Raw genomic sequence first — 18,804 nt, 5'->3', positions numbered from 1 at the left:
TCTTGTATATACAAATGAAAAGGCCATTACAGTAATCCACTCTACAGCTAATAAAAGCATAAACAAGTTCTCACTGGAAACAAAGCATCTAATTCTTGCAATGCTTTTGAGATGATAGTACGCTGATTTACTAACTGTTTGACATGACTACTGAAACTTATATCAGACTCCAGAATAACAGATTCTTAAATAAAAGATTCTTAACCTTATTTTTTGTCGTTTGTTTCCTAGAGCCAAGGTACGCATTCACCTTTAACCTCATCTCTTTATATTTAAATTTAACTTAGCAATGACTCCACAAATCATGTATGTTTGAACTGTGGCTCCTGGAAAACTGTAATCCTGATTTGATCGATGCGATGCTGAAACGATGTATTACCCTCTTTCATACAATAAATATATGTATTTATTTAGGAAATTAACAGCAATGACTTTTTCGTGACCACAATACTGTATAACACAATACAAAACCTTCATAGCGACTTTCCTGAGTTGCAAGGCTGTAAATTGTAAAACTCTTAACAATTTACCATTTTAGGAGGCCTAAACAAGATCTACCACACTATGATAAAGTATTTATCATATAAAGTACAAATTGTTTTTAACATTTTGTCAAAACATAGCCTGTGTGTTTTAGCCAGATGTGTGCACACTTTAAAATAAATGTACAAAATCTGTCACTGGGGTAGTACCAAGTGTGCCGCAAGCCTGCGTTTCAGTGAAGGTCTCGGCCGTTAGATCGCCCCCTGGGGGCTGGCTGCAGTACAAGTCATAAAGCCCGCCTCCTCCGTGTTAATGAAGGAGACTTGAGCCCAAATAAAAAAAATTATTACACTTGCAATAAAATATCCCGAAAGATGGCGTGTCATCGTGATTGACAGCTGTGATTGACAGTTTCTCAAAGCAGCGCGTCTGAGCTTCGGCAGAAGACTGAAGTGTTATTATTCGATTTCTGTGTTATTTTACCATGACAAAATGAATTCAGCAGTAAACTACAGTTTCTGACATACATGATCTGGTGGAACACTGTTTATTCGCTAAGGTCAGGGCTTTTTTCGGGCTTTATTAGTTTGCTGATACACGCCTAACCACCCAGATAGCAAAATACACTCGGGCCAGTTCCAGCTAGATTCTCGCCTGCCGGAGACTTACCCCTCAGCGCTCAGACTGACTACCTCTGCTGGACCTACTCCGGATGCCTGGACTCGCTGCCCGATTCCAGCCCGAGTCAATCGAGCCAGATGCGGCGGCCGAGCGAGCCGGCGCTGCCGCATGCGAGCCGGAATCAGCCCACGCGAGTAGGTTATGCGCTGCGGTTATGAATATATAAAACCCTCATATTTGTTAACGTTATTACATCCATTTGTGTTGATAAGACAGCAAACGCATGCTGAGAAGTTCGGGGGGCGTGGTTGTTTTTACATAAAGCGTTTGGTTGGAAGCTCGACTCCGGTCATTTTTGCGGCTCCTCCTCTGGCTCCATCAGACAGTCTTTCTGCGCATGTCAAGGCTCCAATTTTAGCAGTCTTTTGCGACAGTTTGTGCCCGTCAAGCAGGCGTTTTGCCCTTAAGGCGTTCAATGGGAAAAGGGGCTGTCGTGTCGTCCATATTTTTTACATTGGGTAGTACCTATTTAAAAGGTAAACCTTTGTACTGTTCAAGGAGACATTCGTACCTTTAGGTTACACTTTTGTAACTATTAAGGTACTATGAGATACACATTTGCACTTTTTAGGAATTAATCACTTACCCTTAAGGACCTGTTAGAAACTAAAACATACCTTTTGAAAAGTCCCAGTGACAGATTTTGTACCTTTTATTTCTGAGAGTGTAGTAAAGAAAATCTACCAGCAGGGCCCAGAGGGACAAAATAACTAAAAATAGATTGATCCAGCCTGATCACTGGCTACACTGCAAAAAATGCTTTTCCTACTTAGATTTTTTGTCTTGTTTGTAGTCCAAATATCTAAAAATTCTTAATCCAATAAGAATTTTCTAGAGAGGCAAAACATGTTACCTTGTTTTAAGAAATAATCTGCTAATATTAAGTGATTTTTACAATAAAACAAGCAAAATAATCTGCCAATGTGGTAAGCAAAATAATCTTATGTCAAAAGGAAAAACAAGATTATTTTGCTTACCCCATTGGCAGATTATTTTGCTTGTTTTAAGGTAAAAATCCCTTAATATTAGCAGATTATTTCTTAAAACAAGGCAACATGTTTTGCTTCTCTAGAAAATTCTTCTAGGATTAAGAATTTTTAGATATTTGGAATACAAACAAGACAGAAAATCTAAGCAAGAAAAGCATTTTTTGCAGTGTATTAAAAGCAAAATAGCAAATCACTGTTTACAGCTATGATGTGCTAAATGGTGCTAAATGCACTGAAATAGTATTTAAATGAAGTCATTGTCATTCAGCACAAACACAAATCTAATGCAAAGTAGGCTCATTACAGACCGGGTCTCATTCACAGAACTGCACTTTTTTTTTTGTCTGGCGCAATTAGCGTTATGTTGCTGCCCACGCAAATCCGACGGTAAATGAAGTGCGATATTTAAATTTTCCTATTGATCGTGCGAGCTGTAATTCATTGAGAGATTTAAATAAGGAAGGAAAGCAGGATATAGGAGCATATATTATATTTTTTTGGCTCAGTGATTTGGAAGCAACAAGCGACATTAGGAACCGTGTTGTGCCAATAGCATTCAGCGCAAAATTTAGTGTATATGTGTGCTGAAACATTGCAAAAGTGTGTGAAAACAAACACGCAGTTAAAGGTCCTTCAGCTATACAAAATCAATATATTATTCTGCTTTTCAGACAGCACAAACTGGTTTTTATTATACGTTTTAAATTGATCTGTTACTTTTGCAGTAAATAACAACAAAACAAACATCCGTAAGTGTGCTTCTAATAGAACTTGAAGAATGCTAATGGTCTAATCTGATTCAATGATTTATGCTAAGCTTAGCTAAAAGTGCTCCATGAATGCATACAAAAATGGTAAAACTCTTATGTTTAACTCTAGGTGAGTTATAAAATGAGCGTTTGAGTGTTACTTTTAAAGATCCTGTGAAGTGTTTTGAAATGTGCATTTTTTAAATTTAAAGTTTGATGTAATCTTTATTGAAACATGAATACTGGGTAATACATATAGTAGCTCCTCCCCTTTAAAAAAAACAGCCAATAGCATTGTTTTTCTCACCCCTCTGCCAGTGAGAGTGGTTGAGCTCAAGCGCATCATATGAAAAGCAAATAGAGTGGAGGAACTATAACGTCCCTTTGTAGGCTAATCGGCTGTTAGCATAAAACTGGTTCCCTCGACAAAATTCCTTAGGATTTTCCCATAGGCTTTTCGAAGATTGCGAATAATAAGCCCTGTGTTCAAACACTGCTCATTTCACTTACAGGTTTTGTGCAGCCAGATAATCCTCACACGAAATACAACTTTGAGCAATTTTATATCTTAAATGCAAACGCAGAAACTGAAAAGCTAACATTAGGCTATAAATGAACTATAGTGCCTTCAGGGCGCTCGCCTATGACGTCAGCACAGCCCTGCTACAGACAACTTTTCAAGCTTATTTTTACAAACATGGTTTACGACAAAGGTTTTCTCTCTCTGTTTATTATATTATAATCCACGCTATATTTTATAAACAAACAAATACGCAAAAACACGTCTGTATAGACCTACGTGCCTTTTGGATTGTTTTTTTTATGTGGGAAATACATTTTGCTTTGCTTTACGGTTGTTGTAAAAGTTTTAAAACTGTATGTATAGATGTGCCTACATAGTATTATCATAACAAGATATATTTAAATGAGGGTATCGCTCGCGTGCACACAGCCCGCTTACCTTAACAGACAACAGAAATGAGGCGTAAGCAACAAGTCTATCAAATGCCTGCAAGTTCTATTATGGACCCAGAATAACATTCGATTTAAAAAAAAAATAAAAGATTTTGTCGCGAATTACAGCGAAAAGCAGCTCATACAGTCACATTTGCTGTACATTTTATAGAGGAGTGTAAATATTGCAGTTATGATGGTTAAATGTTTTCAGATGAAGGAAAAAAACGGAAGAAAAATCAAGTGATCCTGTTAAAAGGACAGTTAACGTGTATGTATTTCTACACATTTATGTTCACGTTGTGAGCAGGAAAGAAACAGGCTGCACTGAGAGCTGTATCTTCATAATATCGTTTAATTAAAATAAATGATGAACAAATGAATCTGTCTTGACAGTCTTTACAAGTGAAGACATTATAATACACAATATGAATTCCCAATTGGAAAAATACTACAAACTATAAAATACTATTAATGAAAATACTTTAATCACAGACAAATTTAAACGCCCAACACAAGCGGGCTGCGCTCCAGACCAGTTCAGCTCGATGACGTATGTCTCCAACGCCGCCTGTAGTCCTATTTAGCAACTTAACAGCAACCGTCCTTTTAAAGAAGCGTAACCAATTTTAAAAATCAAGAGTGGATGTAAGTGATGTGTTTTGTGTCGTAGAGCAAAACGTGAAAGTATCTTGTGTTTGTGTTTGCCACAAACCTTATTTGAGTATTTTAACTGAAATCCCATTGAAAAAAACCCATTGACTTTGGGACAAGTGAACCAGAATTACTGAAATGCTAACTCGCTTTGGGATTTTTGCAAACAAATTGACGTCATACTTCCTCCACACTATGAGAAGTGTCTTGAAGGGGGTGGGGCATGATACTGCAGTGCATTTGATTGGTCAGAAAATTTGATACTGAAGTAAGAGGTGATGTCAAAAAAGTTGTTGAAGTCAGAAGTGATAAACTACAAACTTTAAATGTTTCGATCTTCTAAATGCAAAAGTTACCACTGTTTTAAAGCACACTAGCTTAAAGATATCCTTAAGACTTTATTTTAATTTGACGTGACCTTTAAGCACGAGTGAAAGCCTATATGTGCACATGAAAGGAGAAGAAACAAGACTGAATGATGGAGCATGATTGCGTGTGCAGTAATGCGATGTTGCCGCAGTCCACACGTCCTCTTTTAGATGGTACACACACTCGCACAGCAGACGTGTTGTGGAACTGTCAGACACACACACAGCGGGTAAAGCCCCTGAGGGTTACAGCCCTGGAGTGCAGCTCCATCCCCAGTGCATTCTAATAAGCTCTCGGCAGCCTGGCTCTCTGCAAACCAAGGTTAATCTAGGTGTCAACACCTGTCGCCCGAATTGGATATTGCTCTGGGGTGACATGAGCAAGCACCACGAGTGCGTACAGTTTCCCAACGTGACTCTCCCTTTGTTCCTGTTTTCCATATTTGGATCAGTCACCGGCTTTCCTGAGTTTGATTTCAAGGAAATTCCTAGTTTTCCTCTAATCTCTTTTTATGTGCCAGTTCAAAATTGGAGCGTGGGTTGCACTGAATAAATTTACCACTTGATTATGGTGCAACTGTGTGCAATAATTTATAATATTCTGTCAGCGCTAATCTAGATATACGGTTTCTAAATAGGGTGGCTCTCTAGGGAGCAATTTTCACCTGCCAAACTAAGCGTTTAATGTGATCGTAACGCGCATCGGCTAGTTTGTTCTGCCAGACAGTGTGCTCAAACTTTAAACACTGTGACTGTGCCATGTCGTCATGATTGTGGAGTTTGTCATTTTTCATTGCCTTTGATATATCACTCAGTATTTATTATTTAACTGTTTAGCTTTTGTTTAACCCCTTCAGACCTGAATTATGTTTCAGATAAATGTAAAAGTACAATCCTGTTCTTAAGGCTTCCATTAAATGAGAACAAAATAAAAAGAATACCAATTTTCAATAAACTTGTTTGTCTATTTCAATGGCCATCAGGCCAAAAATGGCTGTACTTCAGAAACGATAGCAACATGAAAAATAAAACAATAAAAATTGTTGATCTCTATTCGAAGTTTCTCCTGAAGGTTACAAACTTGAATTTTAAGTTTATTTCTCAGGTTTTGATTTTATAAACTGCACATTAGTAGAGGCAACCCGGTGCCTCAGTGGTTAGCACTGTCGCCTCACAGCAAAAAGGTCGCTGGTTCAAGCCCCAGCTGGGTCAGTTGGCATTTCTGTGTGGAGTTTGCCTGAGTTGGCGTGTGTGTGATCCAGTTTCTTCCACAGTCCAAGACATGTCCTATAGTTGAATAGAATAAACTAAATTGGCCGTAGTGTATGAGTGTGAATGAGAATGTATGGATGTTTTCTAGTACTGGGTTGCAGCTGGAAAAACATATGCTGGATAAGTTGGCGGCTCATTCCACTGTGGTGACCCCTGATGAATAAAGGGACTAAGCTGAATGAAAATTAATGACTAAACATTAGTAGAACCAGCTGTACATTATGATGGAAAGACATTAATAAAGTTGTTCACCCAAAAATAACTATTCTTGTATTGCTTTCTCCTGTATGGAAGTCAATGGTTACAGGTTTCCAGCTCCTTTTTGTGTTCAACAACTCGATTCATAAAAATTTCAAACCACTTATGATTGATTAAATGGTGATTTTTAGGTTAAGCATTTATTTTACCTCTAACCCCACTGGCCATTATAATAACCAGACATATATGTTTTAATAATTCTGATTAAAAGCTTGCAATTCTACAATCAATTTTAGCTTTTATTATTCTTTATACCTTTTTTTCTATAAAACCTATAAAATATTGGAAACATGACAATACAATTCTTGAAAACGTTGTTTCTGTGTTAACTGCAAAGTGCTGCCTCTTTTCACAGTTGTGGATATTTCTCAGATAACAACCGATAGAGCTTTACTGCTGTTTAATTGGATGACAAAAGTCCAATATCATTGACAACAGGGTTTAAATTTAGTTTAAAATAATAATAATTAATAAATCATATAATAAAATCATTACATGACGTGTTGTACATTGAAATGGATGCAGGGTTCGAATAATTTATTGAATTGCTATTTTTAGGCTTGTTAGATGTCTAACTCAATGCTATAATTTTTGCAGAAAACACGAGCTTGTCTTTTAGAAGTTTAGGGAATTTTTGAACATTTTTGATTGTGTTGTCCTTTCAAATGTTTTAATTTCCCCAAAATATTAATGTAGTTCAAGGCAAAATGATTAGCATTTGAATGAAATGTAATAAAGCTTTGTAACGTAGAGAAGATTTACTTATTTTTTTTTAACATCCGTTTAAATAACCAATTTCGGTCGTACTTTATTTAAACTATTTTTAACTAGGAAGTAGTTGCATCATAAATTAAGTTCAATACTTACTGTGCTTATAATGCAATTGCAGAAGGTTTCTGGTGCTCTTGAGGTGAGGTACGGTTCGGGTTAGGGACAGGTTTGGTGCAGGGTTAGGTTTAAGGTTGGGTTAATATGGTCAACAGTGTAAGATCCTTATTTATTGAGTACTTTTTTGATTTAAGTAAAATGTGCACAGTTCTGTAACATTGTGTTGCACAGCTAATTTTATATCACTAATATAGATTATAAAGTACATTCAAGATTATAGACTGTATAGATTACTATGTGAGGTCACAGTTCTATTAATAAATGAAAATGCTTTCATTAAAGCCACTTTAATGTGAGGCTTCATAAAAGCATAGAAAATCATGTGAAAAGAACCGTTTAATTTCAAGTGTCAGGCAGAGATAATGAAAAGCTAAACTTTTGGCACTTTACTATCGAACTATAAATGGAAAAACATAAAAAAAATCACACCCAGCTGCCTTTACGCAGCTACTGTGCTATAAATATAAAAAACAAAATCTTAGCCAACTGTCTGTGAAAAGTCACAGAATGACAGTGAGATCAATTAAAATCTTTTTTTTTTTTGCATTAGAAGGGCTCTTCAGCTCCCTCAAGGATTATGCCATTTTTAATCACACTATAATAATATTTCACCAAACGAGGACAATCGGTTATGAACGTAGAACGGGTGTGTGCTTTCCAGATATCTGAAGTGAGCTGGAAAAGTGGTCCGATAGCTACGGTTTGTTTAAGTTTACTTCAACCCTTGTGCACTGTTCAATTTTACTGCTTGTTGTTATATTAGGAAAGAAAACGTCTACTAAATTAAACTTCTGTAAACAGGGTATCTGCGGGGTCTTAAAGTCTTAGATTTCAAAAATTAAATTTTAGGCCTTAAAGTAAAACAAAATCACTGAAATATTGTGTTGTAATAATTTTAAACAGGTCTTAATTTTCCTCAGTCCAAGTAAAGCTACCCAATTGGACATCCATCCAATCACTAGCAATCCATCTTGATAAAATCAGGGAAAGAAAATTAAAAACAATTACATGGTTCCTCATGATAATAACAGAAATGCATTAGGTTGAATAAAAATTATACTCCATCAATACTAAAGCCAACAAACAAATAAATAAATAAATATACATATATATATATATATATATATATATATATATATATATATATATATATATATATATATATATATATTTGATTATTTATGTAATTGCCTCCACAGTAAATATACTTTTAATAATGTTAAACGTGCGTGTAAATTAAAAAAATAAAAAATGTGGCATCACGATGGTGCAGTGGGTAGCACTATTGCCTTACAGCCCGACGATCACCGGTTCAAGCCCTGGCTGGGTCAGTCATGTTTCTGTGTGGAGTTTGTGTATGTTCTCCCTGCTGTTGGCCTGGGGTTCCCCCTGGTGCTCCTGTTTCTCCAACAAGTCCAAAGACATGCGCTATTGGTAAATTGAGTAAGCTAAATTGGCCAGTGTATGAGTGTGAATGCAAGAGTGTATGGGTGTTTCCCAGTGTTGGGTTGTGGCTAGAAGGGCAACCACTGTGTAAAATACATATCCGCAAGTTGGCTGTTAATTTTGCTGTGGCGACCTCTAGTTAATAAAGAAACTTAGCCAAAAAGAAAATGAAGGAATGAATGAAAGTAGTGTATACAACTCGAGATACATAATAATAATAATAATAATAATAATTAATTTATCATTACTTAAAAAATAAAAAATAATTACATTAGATTTTTATTATTATTATTTTTTTTTTGTGGCAAGCAAAAAACTGTAAAATAATTATATTGGCTTAATCGGGCCATTGGAAATAATCATTAGTGTTTAGCCCTTTATGTAATGTGTGTAATGGTCTTAAAAGGGTTTAAAAAGTTATTATTATTAAGTTTGACTTGATGAAACCTGCAGAAACTCTGGTAAAAATGCATTAGATATTATACATAAATTTGTTAATCAACCTCAGTCCTGATCAAAACTACTGAATGTAAACAGAATTAAAGGATTTCAACTCTTTAATTGGCAAATTCTTAAATGATGCTTCTGATTTGTTGAAAGAAACACAAAATCACTTCTTTTAAATATAAAAAGTAATTGCGGACTGAATATTTATTTTTTATTTTTTACCTTTTATGTCTTGGAGATGTAAAAGATTACTACATTGCCTTTGATATTGTTAGTTTTTGTCCAGCATAAGATTTTCATTTACTGTATTTTCTCCGTAATTTACTGTTGGTGGCTGTTTTGCCATATTGACTTCCTTTTATAACCACATTTATTGATTTGCAAAACAATGACACCATATAATCATGCATTTTTGATTGTTGATGGTTTTCTCTTGTTGGGAAAAGGTACATTTTTCTAACTTTAACTGTTGATCATCAGTTGGCACCATTAACCTTTTTTGATAGGCCTGTGCAAAAAAGCTTAGTTTATGGATTTTATATGGAGTATAAGTGTGTGTGTGTGTGTGTCTGTAAGCGTGTGAGAGTGTGGGAGTGACCTTTGCACACTTACCTTAGGGCGTCTGAGAAAATCAAAATATGCATCTCCGCTCTTAGAACTACATGGAGTAAACAAAAACAAAGTTGAGAAGTACAGACTAAACAAAACAAGGTGGATTTGTTTGCCATACTGCTGGTCATTTGCTAGCATTTTCCCAAAATATGTGTCAAAAATAAGATTTGTCATCAAAAATCAATCCATTAGCTAAAGCACAGAAAAGGTTATGGCCAATATAAGACTCAAAATCCCCCCAGAGTGGATGAAAACATTTCCAACAGCACATAAGGGTTAATTTAATCTCAATATATGATACTCTTTAATGGCTTAACAATCTAGTGTTCTAATAAAGCAGAATAATGACCCAGCCCACACTTGTAAAGGCAGTAAGGAATGTAGGTTTAGTGCTCAGTCTGTGCAGCCTTAAGGGAGTCCAAATACTGATCCTGAAACAGCCGGGTTTCACAGTGTTCCCTAAAAATCCCCCCTCATTATACTGTAATAACACCATTGACAGGGAACATCTTCATCTGCCTGAAGCAATCATATCCAGCTAGACTCGAGCGGTTCATAGAGTTGCACAGTGGCCTGAGTAATCTGCAGTTGTCCAGTGATAAACCAATGTATTTCAGAAGCACAAAGTTATGCTTGCAGACTAAAGACCTGTTCACACCAGTAACGACAACTGCATTAGTGACCACACTAGTGGGTGATGTGATATTACCTTTATTTTAGGCATGAACTTAAAATGTTGTATTCTGCTGTAAATGCTGTAAAACTCTTTAAAGGAACACTCCACTTCTTTTGAATATAAGCGCATTTATAAGTCCCTCTAAAACTAAATGGTTAAGATTTTGACTTTCATTTCAGAGTCTCGATGTAGTTTAAAATCCAGTGGAATATTGAGTAGGGGCGGGGCTTCCTTTTATCATATCATTCCCTTGTAGCAACTAATTGAGTACTGTGGCTAAAGCCAGGATCGTATTAAAAATGCATTTGGCCCTTGGTCTATAGCAAAATATATATATTAGTTGTTGTTATATGTATAATTGTTTTAGTTATTATTAATTTACTAATTAATATTATTATCAATTTTTCCACCATTTGATTTATATTTGATTATTATATATATTTTTCTATGTTATCAAAATAGACCTGCAAGTATACAAAATTAGGTAATGACATAATATGAACTTCAAAGTTCAAACTGGCTGCAAAAATCAGCAAAAAACATTTGCAATATTTCCTAAATTAATGTTTTGTAAAAAATACTTTAAATTGGGGTTTACCTTTTAAAAATGTTCTTTAGAACTGTAGCTGACCATAAATCCTAAATGATATAATATCTTTAATATCTATGCGTCAAATATCCAAAATAGCTTATTATGGTCTTCTGAGTTACAGAAGGCTAGCATCCTTATTAGAGGTGTGAACCTACAGTATACTGGTCTCATGGTTCGGTTACGATTATCATGCCATCGATTTGGTTAAATTCGATATCTCGTTGCATCTCGGTGCATCACAGTGCATTGACTATGCTTTCCATACACAGTGTTGTATTTTGGGGGCGTGGCTATTCACCTTATTCTTCGCCAATGAGCGGGCGCAGCCATTTGAATCTTTTTGGCTCGAGACTTCCGGTCTCATTCACTTCCATTCATTTTTAGACATTAAAAACTGCTTGTTTCCTTATTATATTATTCTACTTGCTCTACAAACTAATGTTTGCATGACTATATAGACCAAGTAGTTTGTCTGCCGTTTATTATTCCTATTTATTTCTCCCATAGGCTACTGAATCAAAAGTTCTAAAACAATCGCGAAAACAGGCGCACTTCCTCATTTTAGAATAAGGTCAATAACAAGCTGTCTGTATAAACACACACACACACACTGACAAACAGCACCACACTGTCTCTCATTCACACACAAACATAGACAGTGCCAAACAAGCACGCACACACACGCCACGTGCGCTTGCTTGCTCGCTTGGGAGTGATATTGTGAGACTGCCCCCTCCTGTAAAATTACACCAGAGTTACCAACCGCTGCCGCGCTTTATTCTGAAATTTATTCCCGCGCCGCATGAAATCTGGTCGGTTCCCACGACGATGCACAGGTACAGCCGCATACAGCCGAGAGGAAAAGAGACGGGAGACAGGGGACAGAATTGTCCACGTCTTCATCGCGGTGCACCAAAGAAACAATTAATTTTGACACCCTTAATTCATCCATCCATCCATCCATCCATCCAATATAAAGCCAGTGCTAATATTTCATTGCTCCATATTATTACTGTCATTTTCATAAAAGGAGCAAAATTAACATTTATAAAAAAAGTTTGCTTTCTAACTGGTTCAGTTAGATTTACTGTAAAGCATAACCAAGTGTATTTACTTGAGATAGATGGATTTTTTTGATAACTGCTTTTGTAGGCTATTTGATTTGTTAGCACACGGTCTCGGTTATATTGTGTGATGGAAGGATTGTGCAGGCGTGCGCCGGTTTGAGTCCAGTCGAGCTGCGGCACAGCCGAGACAGGTCTTCGTTCAGTCTGATTCTGCCTATCCCAGCTTCTGCTGCTACATGTACAAGTGTAAAAAAATGTGTAAAGTATAAACATTTTATTTTTTAGTTCTACAACGAGCTTGGTTAGCCACCTTTGACTGGACAGTTCTCGCAGTAGTGCCGAAATAAGGCACTGTCCTGGAAAAATTGGGACATCTGATCCCCCTTATGGGGGACTGAAAAACAGGGCTATTTAATAATCGGATCGGGCTACAGCCACTCCGAGCCGCAGTTTAGCACCGGCGCCACTGCTTTTGCACAGCAGCGACCCAAAAGGAATACTTCACATTATCGAAAAATAGAAAGCATAACGCACAAATTAATTATTCAGCCAATCAAGGGCCTCCTTCCTCTGTGGGTCCTGGGGCTTTAGCCCCACCCAGCCCTATTGTTAATTTGGCCCTGGCTAAAGCATTCATACTGATGTCATCAGAAAAGGACCGCCACTTCAAACATGGAAGCAAAAGATTGTCTTTTTGATTAAAGATCACCAAAACAACTTTTTTTTATTTGTATTGTATATTGACTTAATAAGTAAATAAAAAAAAATGTGCGCTAACAAAATTAACATCGTAAATTTGGATTTCAAATGGACTTTAAAGGTTGATTGCTCTGTAGTTAAATCATGTATTAAGACGAATGGAACGAAATGAAAAGTTGCTATTTTCTACACCGATATGTCTAGGAACTGTACTCCCATTCTGGTGTAATAATCAAGGACCTTTGCTGCCGGACCATGGCTGCAGCAGGTGCAATACACACAGTGCCTAAGTCAAAACAATTCCATTGATTTTGTATACGTTACGTTTGTGATTTAAATATTGCTATTGTTTTATTAATATTATTGTGTCCATTAAAAATGTCCATTACCTAAAGCACTGTAAAACATTAAAAAAAATCATACATTTAATACATAAACTATACCTGACAAAAGTTTTGTCGTCGATCCCAGTTGTTAGAGCAACAAATAATGACTTGACATCTAGATGATCATTTGGAAAAATGGCAGAGGGTAGATTTTTCAGATGAATCATCTGTTGAACTGCATCCCAACCATCACAAATACTGCAGAAGCCCTACTGGAACTCACATGGACCCAAGATTCTCACAGAAATCAGTCAAGTTTGGTGAAGGAAAATCATGGTTTGAGGTTATGCTTTATATTCTATACTGTACATTATCTGTTAAGTAACAAGACTTTTGTCTAAGCAAAGTCAGACCTTACCGCCCTAATTAAATAATTAAAAACTAAGGCATGATCCATGTTTTATTTTGATAAGCACAATCTAGAGGCCTTTGCCTTTCATACTTTATAAGCCACTTCTGATACCAAATGATCAACTAGAAGTCAAGTTATTATTTGTTGTTCCTAAAACTTGGATAGGCAACAAGACTTTTGTCGGGGAGTGTATTGATATACATGTGTATTATACACATATCAATTTATATATGGCGTATATTCCAAGTATCTATTTATCTTTATATTTTATCATATCATTGTATTGACCTGGAAATCCATAAAGTAGTTTATTTACCTGCATTGCCTGGCCAAATATGAATCAAAATGAAATGTAGTAGTTGCATAATTTGCAAAATTACATTTACAGCATACAATTTCTTTCATCACAAGCGTATTTCACATTTAACGACTTAATTATGTGATTATGCTTAATTGTTAAGCCTGACAGCCATACAGCCTCAGCATACGGCCTCAATTTCCATGTGAATAAACTAAATGCACTGCTGAATGCACGATATGATTTGCCCATTCTCCATATTTTAAAATGTCTGCTAGGAATTATATTACTAAATATCTTTCAAAGAAATGGCCACATTAAAATATGTAAGAACCCTAAAGGCTTTTTTCCTTCCGATACCCGTTTTGCAGACAAACCAAGCCTGCTTAAGCATAACTCCTCATGATTATGATGGCCAAAACCAATAATACTTCTCAGTATTTTGCCTCAAGAGCAGAATAAAGAGCATATCCAGGCGTCAGCATGAAAGTCATGACAGCTTAAGTCAAAACTGGGTTATCTGAGAAGTCATTTTCAACAATGGACAACAGTGAACCGAAAAAGACAAGGTTCTGATATTTATTTAATACTTAATCTAAACATACATTTTAATATGTCATTTGCAAATGTCTGTGGTACTGCAAAGAGACAAGAGAATCCGTTGACATCGAAATCCTGATGTCGAAAAAGGTTTGGCGTTGCATCGACAAACATCTCAGAGAAACAGCCCCTGGAATAACATAGAACTGTTTAGCTACAGACAACAACATGAAATCGTTAACTCCAGATGCAATGGCATTGATATTTATCAAACGCTATGAAGATTGCGAAACATTTAAATCCAACAGGTGTCGTTTTAGCAACCCGGAGACGGCCAACCTGCAGTTTTTACCACATTCAGTTTTGGTGATCAGAAAAATACGGCAGCATGGTTACAGACTGGACTCACAGGCCGTGATGTGTTTCCCCTCCAGCAATAATAGACACCCTGTTTTTAATAATGAGCCGCAGAGCGCTCATTGTAAGATACTGTGTGATATTTATGTTCTCTCCTGGCTGACCCTTTCTAAAGAGTACGTCACAAAATAACCGCTGTGTTGGAAAACAAAAAAAAGAAATCAAAACACATAAAAAAATAAGTTAACAGCTCGACAAGAATATAAATGTACAGTATATACAATCGTGTACGATGAAAATATATCAACGCTTTAGTATCCTAAAGGATCCCACTTGAGAGCTATAGATCATTAAATCAAAGTTGCCGGAACGGAAAGGGGGAAAAGAAAGATAGATAGAAAGATGCTGAGGGCAGCATCGGCAAAATAATCAAAACCTAATAAGGCTTTCCTCACAAAACCCCAGCTGTTAAAGCAGAACCAAACCAAAGAGCAGCCGTCTTGAAAAGATAATATATCAACAGCACTAAACATGACAGGCACCCATACTTTACCTTCAAAATGAAACCAAATAAATAAAAATATATTCATATATGTGTATATATGCTTATAAAATGAAACACAGAAAATCATTTCTCAAACACAGTGCCGTCACACAGAAGGCAACAATCTGCTTTCGCCATCACTCTGTTTTTTTTTAATAGTAAAATTTGTTTTTCGTCTTTGTAGAATAATTCTGTACACTATATACTGTACCAGTAAACAAAATGTAAAAGTTTGTTTTTAAATATTTTTCTTTTTTTTTTTATGTATACCCAGTGTATTGAAAAAAAGTGTTGCAGGCACTTAAAGTCCATCTCCGACGTGTTGGTGTTTTTACAGTGGAGCGCCGACGCGGGGAAAGGGCTTGTTTGGTTATTCCTGGATTGTGTTGGATTCTGGCGCCAGATTTTGCACCAGTCTCAGCCGAGGATGTCCAAGTAGACAGGCGTGGCTTTTCCCAGAGCGTAAAGGACTTTCTGAATGTCTTTGATGTTCAGTCGTTGTTGAGGCTCTCGTTGCCAGCAGCCTAACATGAGGTCGTACACCTCCTTAGGACACAGGCGAGGCCTGTCTAGAACCCGACCTTGGGTAATGCATTCGATGACCTGCAAAAAAAATACAGAGATACAGAAATCAGCAAATCTGGGGAGTTGATTTTAAGCTACAGTGATGTGTGCTTTTTTTTAAAAAGGGTCTTACATGGCCTTTTATGAGATCTTTTTTTTTTGTACAATATACTGCATCAAAATATATTGCGATAAATGATATTTTATGCCTCTCATTATATAATGCCAGAATGACAGTATAATACCATCATGATTAGGCATGTCCCAGTATAAGATTCTGACGGTATGATAACCTTGGATAAAAATATCACGGTTTCACGAGATGACATAATTGTGATTACTGCTCAAAAATATATTATTTTTAAAGGTCTGGGAAAAAACTGGGTTTCTCTAGGTTTTATCACGTCAAATTTAAGACTTTTAAGCCCTCTTTAAGACCATTATGAAGGAAATTTCTGACTTTTACATGGCAAAAGGCTAATATTTTTTTGTAATAACCAGTGAATTTATTTTTTACTTGCCTCTTTAAAATTAAAAATAAAATTCTGTAATTTCTTAGCCACATATTTTAAATAATGTGTCAAAACATGCAAACTCTAGTTATTTACATATTTTTATTTGCATAACCTTTCTTTTAAAAAATATCAATTTAATTAATTAATTAATTAATAATATTAATTAATTTTATTAATAAATTTGTAATATTATAGCAATCACTACTATTAATTGCTATAATAAACAAAATTTAAGCACAGCATAAATTTATGCATACAAACATGGTGAACTTTTAAACAAGTCTGTGCGCACAAGAAGTTTCCATATTCACGGGAGTAAAAGTGAAATTAAATAATGAGCTTCATGAGGCTCATCTGTCATTCTCACGCTGTAGATGCTCTGTTTAACTGTTTTCTTGCTAGTGAAATGTTCAGTTTTTCTACTTAAAAAGTCTGTCATGTAAATAGTAAATGCGCTATGGCGCGACAACTGGTTCTTAAAGGGAATAGGAGATGAGACTCTGATTGGTTTATTCTTAAAATGCACCTATAACTCATTGAGAGAATAAGCTCAATACTTTTAAACCATGAGCCACGGCGCAAAGCAAATTTTTCTATCCCTAAAACAGCAAAAGTTGATTCCAACATGCCCTTATTGCTTTTGCGTCCTGTGCTTTGCACTTTGCGGATGGATCGTAAAAATAGAGCCCTATGACTCTGTCTGGCTCATGTATAGGACAAATTCTAGACCTTTGTCAGTGAGAGGTAAGTCTTGCCAACCACGCAATCCCCTCACAACCCTGATCCCAACCACACCTACGTTTTTTTAAAAATTATTTATTTTAATTTTTTGTATTTAGAAATCAAGATTATTTATTTCTCAGACCCAAAAGAGAAAAGAAACTCGTGTAACATTTCTGTAATATTTTTAATGTCTTTAATCTACTTTGATCCATTTAATGCATCATTGAATAATAATAATAATAATAATAATAATAATAATAATAATAACTAACAAAAAAGACCTCACTTCAAAATGTATATTTTTATTTATTCCCTTTCTATTATTAAGCTTTTTTTTAATAATATTTTTATAATTTTATATATAATGTCATATTTACAATATGACAAAAAAATCAAATTAGTATAAAAAATAGAAATATATTATACATATTGCTAAAAATATATAGAAATTTAACTTCCTACAGTATGATGCCTTAAAATTCAGTCAAGGTAAAAAAGCATTTGTGGTGTGGTGAGATGCCAGCTGCTAGCCTGATCTCTGACAGCATTACACCCCTCCTGTATAGTTCACACTCCCTTTCTAAAACTGTCAGATTCACACTGGCTGGTCTCACAATCTCTCCTTTTTTTGTGAACATTTACCTCATTATTGGATAAATGAAACCATGGCTGTTTCCCATAGGTGAAGATCTCCCACATGATGACTCCGAAGCTCCATACATCGCTCTCGGTGGAGAACTTTCTGTACATGATGCTCTCCGGAGGCATCCAGCGTATGGGCAGCATGGTGTGACCTCCCACCTACAACACAGATCACACATCAAGCATTGCTCACAAATGGCTGACGTGGTATGGATGAATTTTTATCCCCTCCTTTGTGCACCAGTAAACAGATGGGCCTGTTGGTTTCAAAAAAGCCTTTTTATGAACACGCACTGTATGTTGCAAGAAATGATGAGTTTTAGGGCTCTGTTTTAATGATCTTGGTGCATTGTCTAAACCGCATGATGATTGTCTGAATTCACTTTTGCTATCTTAAGGATGGAAAAATACGCTCTGCACTGCGGCGCATGGTCTAACAGGGTTGTGCTCATTCTCTTAATAAGTTATGGGTGTGTTTTGAGCATAACGTGTGTTAAACCAATCAGAGCCTGATCTCCCATGCCCTTTAAGAGTCAGTTGCTTTCAGGGATGGGCAGTATTTATGATACAAGTATTTAAAATACATATTTAGAATAAAAAAAAAAAGAATTTGTAATTTTGTTTTTGATAAGTTTTATGAAAGGCTTAATATTTTGTTTTAAAATAATTTAGTGTCCTGAATTTTTGTATTTTTAAAATACTGTAAAATACTTTTTTAAGTTATGATGACATCATAACAATTTGCTCTCTGATTGGTGCTTTTTCAGTTATTTGCTTAGGCTTGAGATCAGAACAGAAAATGTATTAATATTGAAGTAGGCGGTCAGTGCTTGGAGTATGGATAGAAATTATGCAACACGTATAAAGAAAACAACAGACAAATGGTATGTGTGTATTTGGAGCAAGTCCACAATCATTGAAGATGTACTGAACAATGCTTCTGTGAAGTATTTCAGTTTAGTTTTAATTTCCAGCAAACGAATACATGAACAATAATAACGAAGTATGGTAAAAAAATTCAAGGTTCCACACAAAAATTTTACCTTGA

General features: G+C 35.7%; 1 protein-coding gene and 1 long non-coding RNA gene across 4 annotated transcripts in view; one reads left to right on the top strand and one right to left on the bottom strand.

The window, feature by feature from the left end:
- Positions 1–18,804, top strand: part of LOC147835935 (uncharacterized) — a 379,840-nt gene that overhangs the window by 26,957 nt on the left and 334,079 nt on the right. The window contains exon 2 of the long non-coding RNA XR_015495462.2: positions 17,797–17,963. This is a non-coding gene — a long non-coding RNA (uncharacterized LOC147835935). The remainder of the gene's footprint in view (positions 1–17,796; positions 17,964–18,804) is intronic.
- The window catches only part of ntrk3b (neurotrophic tyrosine kinase, receptor, type 3b), a 296,050-nt gene continuing 291,682 nt past the window's right edge, over positions 14,437–18,804 (bottom strand). For all 3 annotated transcript variants that reach the window (XM_087260709.1, XM_087260710.1, XM_087260711.1), the window contains 2 exons: positions 17,757–17,915; positions 14,437–15,915 (listed from right to left, as the gene is read on the bottom strand). In XM_087260709.1, the coding sequence (XP_087116835.1) occupies positions 15,730–15,915; positions 17,757–17,915 (345 nt within the window). In that variant the 3' untranslated portion in view covers positions 14,437–15,729. The remainder of the gene's footprint in view (positions 15,916–17,756; positions 17,916–18,804) is intronic.

Source organism: Danio rerio, chromosome 7 (assembly GCF_052040795.2).
Source record: "Danio rerio strain M-AB ecotype USA chromosome 7, GRCz13ab, whole genome shotgun sequence".
NCBI classification, from domain to species: domain Eukaryota; kingdom Metazoa; phylum Chordata; class Actinopteri; order Cypriniformes; family Danionidae; genus Danio; species Danio rerio.
Note: the sequence above shows the minus strand (reverse complement) of the source record. Positions and strands in the feature narration are given on the sequence as shown.